Source organism: Alternaria ventricosa (genome assembly GCF_023758065.1).
Source record: "Alternaria ventricosa strain BMP 2768 chromosome Unknown scaffold_8, whole genome shotgun sequence".
In the NCBI taxonomy this organism is placed as follows: domain Eukaryota; kingdom Fungi; phylum Ascomycota; class Dothideomycetes; order Pleosporales; family Pleosporaceae; genus Alternaria; species Alternaria ventricosa.
Window position 1 is genome coordinate 1,023,966 of NW_026055688.1, and position 11,148 is coordinate 1,035,113.

At 54.4% G+C, this 11,148-nt stretch overlaps 3 protein-coding genes across 3 annotated transcripts; 1 reads left to right on the forward strand and 2 right to left on the reverse strand.

Moving 5' to 3' along the window:
- Positions 1-647: 647 nt before the first annotated feature.
- Positions 648-2,046, forward strand: J4E93_005564 (uncharacterized protein; the record flags this gene model as incomplete). The annotated part of the gene is made up of 4 exons (XM_049343484.1): positions 648-770; positions 961-1,028; positions 1,274-1,870; positions 1,992-2,046. The coding sequence occupies 4 exons, from the start codon at positions 648-650 to the stop codon at positions 2,044-2,046; spliced, it is 843 nt and encodes a 280-aa protein (XP_049199577.1).
- A 2,977-nt stretch (positions 2,047-5,023) lies between these two features.
- On the reverse strand, positions 5,024-7,515 carry J4E93_005565 (uncharacterized protein; the record flags this gene model as incomplete). The annotated part of the gene is made up of 4 exons (XM_049343485.1): positions 5,024-6,211; positions 6,263-6,320; positions 6,371-6,643; positions 6,692-7,515. 4 exons carry the CDS (start codon positions 7,513-7,515, stop codon positions 5,024-5,026), a joined length of 2,343 nt encoding a protein of 780 aa, XP_049199578.1.
- Positions 7,516-7,927: 412 nt separating this feature from the next.
- J4E93_005566 (uncharacterized protein) lies at positions 7,928-9,024 on the reverse strand (the record flags this gene model as incomplete). Its single annotated transcript, XM_049343486.1, has 4 exons — positions 7,928-8,014; positions 8,063-8,751; positions 8,817-8,911; positions 8,960-9,024. 4 exons carry the CDS (start codon positions 9,022-9,024, stop codon positions 7,928-7,930), a joined length of 936 nt encoding a protein of 311 aa, XP_049199579.1.
- Between the last annotated feature and the right edge of the window lie 2,124 nt (positions 9,025-11,148).

The window sequence follows — 11,148 nt, forward strand, 5'->3', positions numbered from 1 at the left end:
TCACTTCAAACAAGCCTCTTCCTTCGATCTCTTCAAATGGAGAAGTCACGAGTAAGCCCACAAAGGCTACAGGACTACTTGAACATTCCGTGTCTAGTCTTGCTAGCTGGGTGGCTTCAAGCTCCGTTCTGGCGGTCATTGGAGGCAGCAGCCTCGCGTCTCTTTCCTCCTCCGTTACGAACGCGGTCACATCAACCAGTGTCGCATCTCAACCAGCACAATCGTCTGCTTCAACAGGATATGCCGCCCTGCCACCGGTTCAGGGCACTGCCCCATCTAACACGTCGGCAGCAACTCCTTCCGCCTCAGCTCACCTCGAAAGCAGTGTGGTTGGTCTTTCATCGACTCCAACTCTCGCCAGTGGTTCACTCCGTCCAACGAGCAGTATCTCTACAACAGCGTCTTTCGCAGCTTCTACAAGCTCAGTGATCGTGGGCATACCAACAAGCTCTGCTCAGCCCAGCGTAATAAAGAACGAGACTTCTGCAGTGAGTGCGACCGCATCTGTCCGATCTAGCAGCTCTCGGATCAGTAGCTCAACTTCACGGAGCAGCAGTGCCACTTCTGCATCCTCCACCCTCGTTGCCACTACTTCTTCAACCACCGTTCGGCCGCAACCCATACCTATCAATCCAATCAACGGCAACATGACAAGGCCAGCAACCTCGATTGCTACTACGTCAGCGCAGACAACTGGGTCGATATTTCCGCCGGCACCAGGAAACGGAACCGTCTCTTCTTCGTTGGCTTCCGGAACTACATACTCAGCAGTGAGCAGCCTCGCAAGCACTGCCACGATGTTGTCGTCTTTTGGCTTATCTGGCTCTTTCACACAAACCTTCATCGTGTCTAAGACTAGTCAGATCTTGAGTACTGCGACATCTAGTCAGGCGGCGGAGATCTCAGATGCACCGCTTTGGTCGAGCGACACGACTACTTTACACTCAACCCCCACATCAGGAGTTTCTGCGTCGTCTTCCGCTGACATGGGACTTTTACCTTTTCCGCTTGAACCTCCGCTTCAAACGGTACCTACTGGGTGGACGAACAGCTCAACTTCCATGACCACTGGCGGAACTCCCACTCCCAGCGCATCATTGGCTCCGACTAGTATCGTCAGCAGTTTCCTTGCAAGCAGATCAGGTAGCTTACGCGACATATTCACATTAAGTCCTGTCTTATCTATCGCCACTTCCGCTGTTCTCTCTACCCCTACTTCGCTCAGCGGCTTCATAACGAAGACGAAGACGGCGACTGAGAGCTCGGTTCTCAGCTCGCGCACAAGTCCGACATCTACAAACACCTACGACACTACCCTGAGGACCCGAACTTTGACCAACGCGCCCACCAGCAGTGCTACCGAGACAGTGGCCGCCGCAGCTCCACCCTCAAAGCCACTGACGCCAGAGGAGACCGCCGGAGTTGCTATAGGAAGCACAGCTGGCATTTTGCTTGCCATAGTCGCCGCGATATTCGTCGCTCGCCGCTACCACGCCATTCATGCGGCAAAGCGTGGAAGCGGTGGCTCATCTGGTGTCTACCCCAAAGAAGCGTATTTGTACGATCCCTCACTTGGCGAGAACGGTGGCAGTGGTACTGCATCCGATGAAGCACTCATCTTCATGTCTGGTGGAGCGAGTGGGTTGCCTTCGACTGGAAGTAGAACACCGCCTCGTGTGCCGAAGAACTCTCGAGAATACGATCCTCGTGGTTGGCTCAACATCAGTGCGCAGAACTACAGCGACCCTGGCAACCCATGGATAGACGACCCATTTAAAGATCCTGAAGATCCTTTCGTGGACTGGAGAGGTAGCGATGCGATAACCTCGCCGAGCGATAATGGGGATGCTCTTGTAGCGGGGGTGGTCGAGTATGCTGCGGGCCCGCAGAGACCTCTTCCTCCCATACCAGCGTCTCTGACACCACTCTTCCGCGACCACCACATTCCCTCGCCAACTATAAGTCCCATACTGAATAGCTGCAGCTTAAAGCGTAGCAACTCAGTATCTTCAAGACGAAGCAGTGTCAAGAGCCAAAGGTCTCTAAGGAGCCTTCGTGCCTGTCCTTCGCCAGACTCCGAATCGAGGAACGTCCCACCGATATCACCCTCCTGGCGTCGGGCGAGCAAGATCCTAGCATCTATCAGAGAGGGACACGTGGACGATCCTCTTCCAGATCCGATCGAACACGACCTTCTTCTGCCAGTCGATGTAAGATCGGAAACACCGGATTCAGTGATGGTACATGTATATGCGCCAGCACCCGTGAGCAGAACGCCATTACGACCGATGTTGTCTACGATATTATCGGACGACGAGATGTCACTACCAAGCATAGCAGCCGCAGAGTCTTTGGCAGTTGTACCACCTCGATCAACTGGTAGCATCCTCTTTCCCACACTCAAAGACGACCGATACGCGTACACTTCACTCACACCCGAGGATTTCCCATCGCCACCACATTCCGAACGAGCAGACAGCGATAAAACAATAACTCAATCCACCTACTCCGTCCGGCCATCATCTCCAACCCCAACAACTACCTCCGCGCCCCGAAACAAAGGATGGGAAGAGATCAAGCGCACATCCAACGGCTCATCCAGTCTCATGTCGTCGCGCCCACCCACACCACCTTTCCACCACTTCGCTCTTCCACCGCGACCCAATCTCACTCCTCCGCCTCCCCTCAAGAAACGCTCTTTGATTCAACTCCGCCGCAAGACACCCTTGGCTGGCCCCGGTCAACTCGTGGTTCCGCCTCACAACCATTACTCTTCTCCTTCGTCTTCACCATTGACAGTGAACACGAACTTCATGGCCAACTCGAACAAGAGCTTCGAAGGACCGAGGATGAGCCTTCTTGCCAAAGTGCACAGCATGAGCGATATGAGAGACGAGACAGCGAGTCCGAAGAAGAAGAAAGGCATTGGACTTGGAATTGGGTATCGTGATTCTATCTCACGGAGGGTAGGACGGGTTTCGAGATGGGGTCCTGAGGATGTGGGGACGAAGTTTTGAGGGTTTTCCTTTGGCTTTGGCCACGGTTTTGCATGCAGTATATCTCCTTGGAGTCTTGGTCTGTCGCCTGTCGACACATTGTACACGACAGTTACAACTCCCCAGTTTCAGTACAACGGTCTATCATAACGACTCCGCCCAATGTCGAACGAAGCGTTCCACCACGCATCTCTCATGTCTCACTCTTCCAGCAGTTTTACTGGGGCGTTTTGCTAGAAGCGTTATACACATTAGATAGTCCCACTTTGAGATGTTACTTCGTTCGCGGCGCTACAGAAACACTTCACTTGTATATAGAATCTGTATAGCTAGTTTCTAATTTTACTTAATATACATGGAGACTCGTACCCCTTCTGGCAGCACTCCTAATTGGACGTTTTCGTGCAGCCACTCCTCGAGTAGCAAATGCATAAGGTAATCCGCTATGTCAGTATGAACAATTGATGTACGTTATCTCTGCACAACAGAACAACAATACGACCCTCTTACTCTTCTCAGTCAATGCATCGTACATCACTTTCTTGCGGTGAGAGCCTCATGCAATCTTCTAACCCCCAACCATCTGCACACACTGCTTCCTTGCAAACACCTACATGCATCACCGGTAACATCTTGCCTTACCAGAACAAGTCCGATGCAACCCACCCACGCACGCACTAAACCCACGCACACCACGCTACCCAGGATACCCTTCGCCCATCTCTTCCCACACCAGCACCACTTCATCGTACGATCCGCATCCGTATTCAACCTTCGCCAAACCCCCCATTCCCACTACCATTCTCCCAAAACAGCCTTTGGGCATCCATCCTACCTACAAGGTCAGGTCAGGTCAGGTCAAATCAATTCTGCCCGTCACGTTTCGCTAGCCCCAAACCTTATCCCTACATACACCGGCTCGCGCCCGACTACCACGCGTAACTGGCTGCCGGGCGCCGGGGCAACTTCCCGGGCTGATAGCAGCGACCTAATACGCTGGCGCCAAAGTCAGGGTAATTGTGCTTGTTCCTGGGAGCGGCACGCGATTATCGGAAGAGGAGCATGGACAAACTAGGCCTTGGGGGGTATATGCGCGCACCTGCTTTTACCCTGTCTGCGTCTGCAGTCTGTGCCTCGCGCGCGTCTGTGAGCTGCCACTGCTGCATGCACGATGGTGTTGCGTTTTGTGGGAACGGAATCATGAAAAAATCTGGTCGCTCAGGGATCGCGTGCACTGGTGCATGGTGCATGTATCTTTTGTTTTTGGCATCTCAGCTTCGTATGTACATGCAAGACTAGCATCGTGCAGTTTAAGCGGCGGTAGCGGTGAACCGCGAAAAGGCCATCGAACCCTCTCGCGATCGAGCCGCAGAATGCAGGCTGGGTTGTGGACGGAGCAAACTCCGGTGCACCATCGCCTTGCTTTTTCTCAGCCTTCTTTGCCTACATCCGAGCCCTGCCGTGGGTAAGAGGGTGTTCAGCCGAGTTCGACCGGGGGCTTCTCCTTCTAGAAAGAAACGACGACCTGCATATGAGATGAAACGAAAAAGCAAAAACGCAAACGTCATTCGGCGATTAACAGCACGAGGAGATTTGCAATCTCGTATGCAGGATGATCTCTCGTTTGATGCTCATGGTTCGCACTGGGGTATAATCTAATAGTGTTTGTACATCGTAATATTGGGACCGTAGAAGATCCGGGGCCCAAGAAATTCCCCCAGCGAACCATTCTGGGATGGTGTGGCCTGGGCTTTCCAGGGCAGAATGCGGCTTCCTCCGCGCCTCGTGGAAGATGATCCAGAACGTGATAGCCAGACGTGTATCCTACAGATCGTTCCAGATCGTACTGGCCTTCAATGGACCAAAGTCGAAAGCGAGATTCGCTGCTCCAACACATGCATCGTCGATACTGTATCCTCCTCCACCCTCTGGCCATCAGCTTCGAGCCAAAAACAAAGGCGCTGACAGCCACCACCGACCTTCACCACCATAGTTTGATGAATCACCGATATGCTCGCGGGCAGGCATCAGGCCACATCTGAGCCGCTGCGCTTGTTCCTCCTACGAGCCCACAGCTCGTGAAGCCACTTGTGAGATGCTTCGACGTCGGTGGGACCGGGGCACAGCGGAAGCCTCTGTCGGTATTCCTTCTCATACTTGCGGATCGCCAAGTGAAGCTCGATCTCCTGCGACATGCTCTCCAGCAGCATCTTTGCTTGTTCATGGTGCTTGGGGAGGATGCTAAGAGTTGCTTCAGCCCCGACTTTAGCCTCGTCTGCCGACACTCGAGCGAGGTTGCAGAAAAGCTGACGCTTGTAGAACTCCATGGATGTGTCCAAGAGAGGTGCCAACCCGCCAAGCTCGCGCGTGAGGATAAGGTGAGCCTCCGTATACATCCATGATCGCGTCGGGTGGAGTGAGCTGCGATGCAGTAGCTGCACCTCGAGAGGGTTTACCTTGGTGGCACCTACACGAAGACAGTTCTGCAGCTCCTGTCTCAGTCCATTGGCATCAAGGCATGAGTTGAGAATGGGGTTCTTGGAATTAAGGTTGACGCCCTGAGTCTCAGCCTTGTTGATGCGGATCCAGACGAAGAGGGTGTGCACTTGTCCTGGAAACAATTGGTGAATCTCCTTGTTCCCACAGACAACGAGAATCTCACAACCTGCCTTGGTCCGAAGGTCGACGCTCAAGTCAAGCAGTTCGCCAATGGGTTTCTCAGACCGAGCATTCTTCAAGATGCGCTTAATGCGACCGGACGTGGATTGGTACTTGGACCAGTTGCTGGCGAAAACGTTCTTGCAGCAGTCTTTAAGACAGATGGTATCCTGGAACTCTGGTTCGCGGCGATATGGGAGCAGCGCAGGATTGATGCGGTGAATGTAGATATCCGGGAAGGACTTCGATACCTTGTGCAGGACATGAGCCGCAGGAGACAGCACGATGACATGAGTTCGACCAGTCTTGAGGTGCTCGCCCGCCATAGATCCGGCGATGCCAAGGATGACATCACCCATGGTGGGGTTTGGACGAGGCGGATGCCAGACTTGCGAACCAGAGTGCGCGATCCTAGACGTCAAATCCTGGAAGATCTCATCGACTTCCGCACAGACGGATCGAAGTGCATAAAGCACTTCTGGCCTGTTTCCGGTGACATCACGGTGGGTGCAGTGAGTGGTGTACAGCGCCAGACGATCTTTAGGGCCAAGATGATACTAAAAATGTTAGTAGATTGCTTCTGAGCGACATCAACGATGGTGGCTTACCAGGGCACCATTGACCGCATCCAGCGACCTCTCGAGACAGTCTGGAGTCACGTAGTAGCTGTATGAAATGTCAGCTAGCATCATCGATCCCACCATGCAGACACTTACCCGTTGTCCACCACGAAGACCACATCGATACCGGTATCGGGCAGAGGCTTTCGGTTGTGCAGGACACCCTCGATCTCGATAGCGACGCCGATGTCTTGGAACTCATCGGTAAGAAGCTTGACCTCAGGGAATAGTCTAACCGCTGCACGCAGGGTTGTCGGCAAGTGTGAAGTTGAATCTGACACCTGCGCTTCCGAAGCCTCATGATCAAAGTCAGTCGGGGAAGGAATGCGCTTCGAGATGCATCCCATGAGGGAGGTAAACTCGTCTCCGCTTTATCATGTTAGTGACTGTTGCGCATATTCACAGGCAATAACTTACTTGCGGGCGTTGCTCAGCAGGTAAGCCTGGACAGCTTGGTCCTCCGGGCGCTTTACTTGTAAGCCTTCTTCGGCCTCATCGTGAGCCGCAAGCGCTGTAGCTGCTGTTGGCGACGTTGCACCCGGCATATCGCTAATACCAGCGCTAGTCTCTCCAGTGTTGTGACGACGTAAGAGAGGTAGACCACTGGTAAACGATCGAAGCTTTGACGACATGCGCCGCTTCAAGGGTTCGGCGTGACCTTCAGTGTTGCTGATCGCCTTCTCGAGGGCCTGTTGCGCGTTCATGTGTTCAGCGCTATCGGCGACAAAGAGAGGGTGCGCAGGCTCGCTCGACGCCACATCGATCAACGGCCAAGGGGTAAGTGCAGTGGTATGCATAGAACGTACCGGGTCGCCGTTATCGGGCTCGACTTGGCTGTTCTTGCGCGAGAACGCCATCTGATCTCCAAAGCTGGATCCTGAGGCCGAGGACCGACTGTTTCTGTTCTTGCGTATCGTCAGAGGTTGGTCGCTCGGCGCACGACTAAGAGGCAGAGGTGTTACGGTCCACGACAAAGGTGCTCTGAGCGGTTGCGCCCAATCAAAGACGGACGAGTTGAAACTGTAGTCGGGTGGGGACTCCCAGATATCGCTCTTGATCTCGTCGATGATGTCGTCCAGCGGACCGAACACGTACTGATCGTCGCTATAGGTAGGAGTTGACTTACGGAATATTCGCCTTCGGAAAGTAGCTTTGCGCGACTTCTTCTGGATGTGGAGGGGAGGTGGGCAGAGAGGCGCGCGGTCCAGAAAGACGCTGCCAGCTGTTGTTGTTGTGATCATTGTGGACGCGTCCCAATTAGGCACAAATAAAAGCCCAGTCACCACGGCGCGCTCGCATTCACCTCGACTTTTTGGAGAGCGCGTGGTCTTGCTATCAACAGTGACGTCAGATGGCAAACGGAATACGGGAGATAGATAAGAAGAGTAGGCAATGCCCAAGTTGAGATGTAGAGTGGATGTGCGAACAGAGGTTGGAAGTCCAACGGTGAGGTGAGGTGAGGTTTAAAGGTGAGAAGCACTGCTACAAGCCGGGAAGGCGCGAGGTGAAGAAGTCAACAAACCTTCAATGCTCCTTCTTGATTCTCAAAGATAGACAGTCTTATCACGACCTCGCATCAAGACACGTTCAGCACTATGCTGAGCTTTTCCTATGAAATTGATGCAGTTCATAACCCAAGCAGTAACCCAACGATCATGCCTCGCCTAGTTGTGCGGCAGCCACTTCTAAATGCCTCTTCATCTTCTCGTGCATCTCATCGTCCGCCTCGCGAAAGCGAATCTATCACATGAGTAAGCAGTGGCTTAGTCAGATATGGCTGCGACCTACAATGTCTTCTCCAGCGCCAGCGCCGAACAGGACTGGTTCCGATATACTAGCCTTGACTGCTTTTCTGACACGTTCCTCCCAGACCCCCTCCCAGTTCCACTCTCCGGGTCGACGATTACGTCCTAATGCAGATGAACCTTCTGACTTGTCCGTTGTGGAGGGGTCGGGACTTGGAGTTGCTCGGACTAACTGCTGCAATTGCAATATCGGAGCGCGGTGTGCCCGCCATGCATGATACGCGCCTGGGTTTGCAGCAGCCTCTAGTGGAAGGGAGTCCAATATTGACTCCTCACTAAAGGTCGAGCGGATATACTCTAACATGCGCACAATGGAGTACTCCGCAGTAGACTGAGAAGCCCCGAGGACGCCAGATGCGACGTTGGAGTCGGATCGCACGGGAAGAGCATTTGAAGATCCACTGACATCGCGAGAATTCGGTACAGATCTTCGAGCTCTGCCGAACCAGTGCGGGAAGCCGTGCCGGAGACTGAAGCCTCCTGGTGGCAGCCGTTCCTCGTCCGTGGCACTGACGGTATCCGTGTCGGCGGAGCCAGTCGTGTAAGTATACGTGGTAAGTGGCGTGAGCAGCGGGTGAAAGACATCGGTAGAAAAGGTCACGAGGGGGGGTATAGTAGGATAGCTGGGTGGGAAGGAGATTTGGAAGCGTAAGACTGCAGGCGCATATGGTCCTGTCAAACGTGAATAACGTCGCAAGGAACGCAACACCGTGGCGTAGCCCTATGAAACAGCCTACCTTTTCGCACGAATATTACGCCAACCCACAGTGTTGGGTCTCCGGGCGTGATGCTCAAGAAAACGCCATCCAGCTGTGCATAGCGCAGACGGGTGCTGTGCAGAGTTAGGAAGCGCCGCTGCTAGCCGTGTGCCTCGACTCACAACTCGACGAGAAGATGCTGCTTCCGAAACGACGGGAGAGCCGACGCAGAGACGGACAACGGCATCTCGAGAGCAACGATGATGGTTGTAGGTCGTTCGGCATCTGCAAGCACGGCGCCTGCGAGAGAGAGCCGAAGCGCGTTCGACGCTAGTGCTAGCCGATCTGCGTTCTCACCTGCTTGAGTCTAACGCGCTTCCCCGCCTGCCATTCGTTGAGCGTGCAACACCACCAACACCTTTCTGTATCTCACCGGGTCGCGAAAGGAGATGCGCGCATGGTAGCATCGTGGGGGATCTGGGCTGCTCATCAACGTGGCAGTTCGCGAGTGGTGTTTGATGAGGTTGAGCTGATTATTCGGCGGATGCAACGCCCTGTCGAACACCATCCCTACACCACCTTTGGATATATTCGCGGTAACACTGCATGCATCTTCCTCACCCGCCCGATGCCGGGCTGCCGCTCCATCCCCGTCGTCCATTTATGTCAGACATGCTCGGGACGTCATGTGCGGCCCTGGGCAAGGCTCTGTCCTGCATGCTGAGACCGAGTATCTGTGCCGGCACACTCGCAACGGTCCGGTTGAACGCACACCACCGGACTCACGTCAGAATACCATGGAGGGTGCATGACCGCATGCGCCGTTGGCACTGGCGAGTCAGAGCAGAACTGGCTCACACACACCTACTTCGTCTCGAAACGCCTGTGTCGGGATATGAGGTTAGCCATCCCGCTTTGCGCTTGCCGAGCCAGCCTATACACCAGCATCAGGATAATGAACTTTCGCCCTCTTACGCTTATTTCGAGACGCTGTGCCGCAGTGGTGATGCTTGATGACCACGTTGTACAAGGCTCGGGTCGAAATGCGCTGGCTCCAGTCAGCCCACTATTGGTAGCCTAAGGCGATGGTATTACACGTCGTCGCAACCGAGGGCAAAAGAAGGCAGACAAAGCCTCGCACGTAGAGGCGTCGACGCCGCATCGAGCATCTACCTGATGCAAAATGATCGGGCAGCATCATTCCGATCGACCCACGCTGCCGGTTTCAAGGCTGGCTTTTCGTTTTTGTACACTCGTGCCGACAAGCGCGTGAACACCCCAATCCTCCGAAACCTCTCCAACCCACGCCGCCTGCATCTGCTGTCATCTTCGTCGCGGCACGACGCTATGAGTTATGCTATTGCCTAAGGGCAAAGAAGCATGGTGTCATTCTCGGAGGATTCCAGTAGAGCAATAAGAGGGCCAGGGGGCGTAAACCTAAAGGCGCTAAAAAAGGCGGTGGCTGTCTCAGACGCTTCCATCTCATAGCGAACCCTGTCCTCGCGTGGAAATCTGCAGGCCAGCCTTACATATCCACACCGCCATGACCGCTTAGGCCAGGTTGCGTCGAAACAGCCGTTGTGCCCTGGACACCTTTGCATCAGCAAGCAGAGATCGCTGGTATACCGCGACAGCTCACATACAGCACATGACGGAAGCATGTCCGGGGCCCACCGGAAATGGGAGTGCTGGCAAAACCTAATCAAGCGGTCTGAAATGGGCAGCAGTACAGATGCTACGTCGCCGCGGGAGGGCGCAGAGCCTCGTCAGCTGATGGGTGTCCTAGGGTTATGATGCCTTGATGACTGATGAGAATGCAATCACGATGTGTGACCAGCAATGACAGATGCAAGCAGCAAGCCACGTCCTGCGACCCGGTTGGGCCCAATGCGCAGGCGTGGGAAGCTTCGAAACCACGCTGACCGGACAGGGGGGCACGAGAGATGATACCTGGGGCAGCAAATGAAATCGCCGCACGCCTAGTGCCAGGTTGCGATCTGAGGGATACGAAACGCGCTGCGTCGTCCTCCTCGGCCATTCAAGCGCCGCGACTCGTGCCTTGTGGCGCTGACGACCATCCGGATCGCCAGGCATTGCAACAAAGCGACGTTGTCTAATGCGCATTGCCGCGTGACCGGTTGGTGTGCATCTGCCGAATAGGCATGCAGTACACCGCTATTTTTTGGGGGTTTGTCGGAGCAATCAAGCAGCAAGGTATGATGCCATGACAGACGCTCATCATCAATGACAACGAGGGCCCCAGCTGCATGGCCCAAGCTGCTTCTCGAAATTCTGCGGCGAATCTTCTGACTCGCCTCACGTCAAAAGTCTGACCGCGGCTTGGTGTCCTGGTGCCCCTGAACTGGGCGCT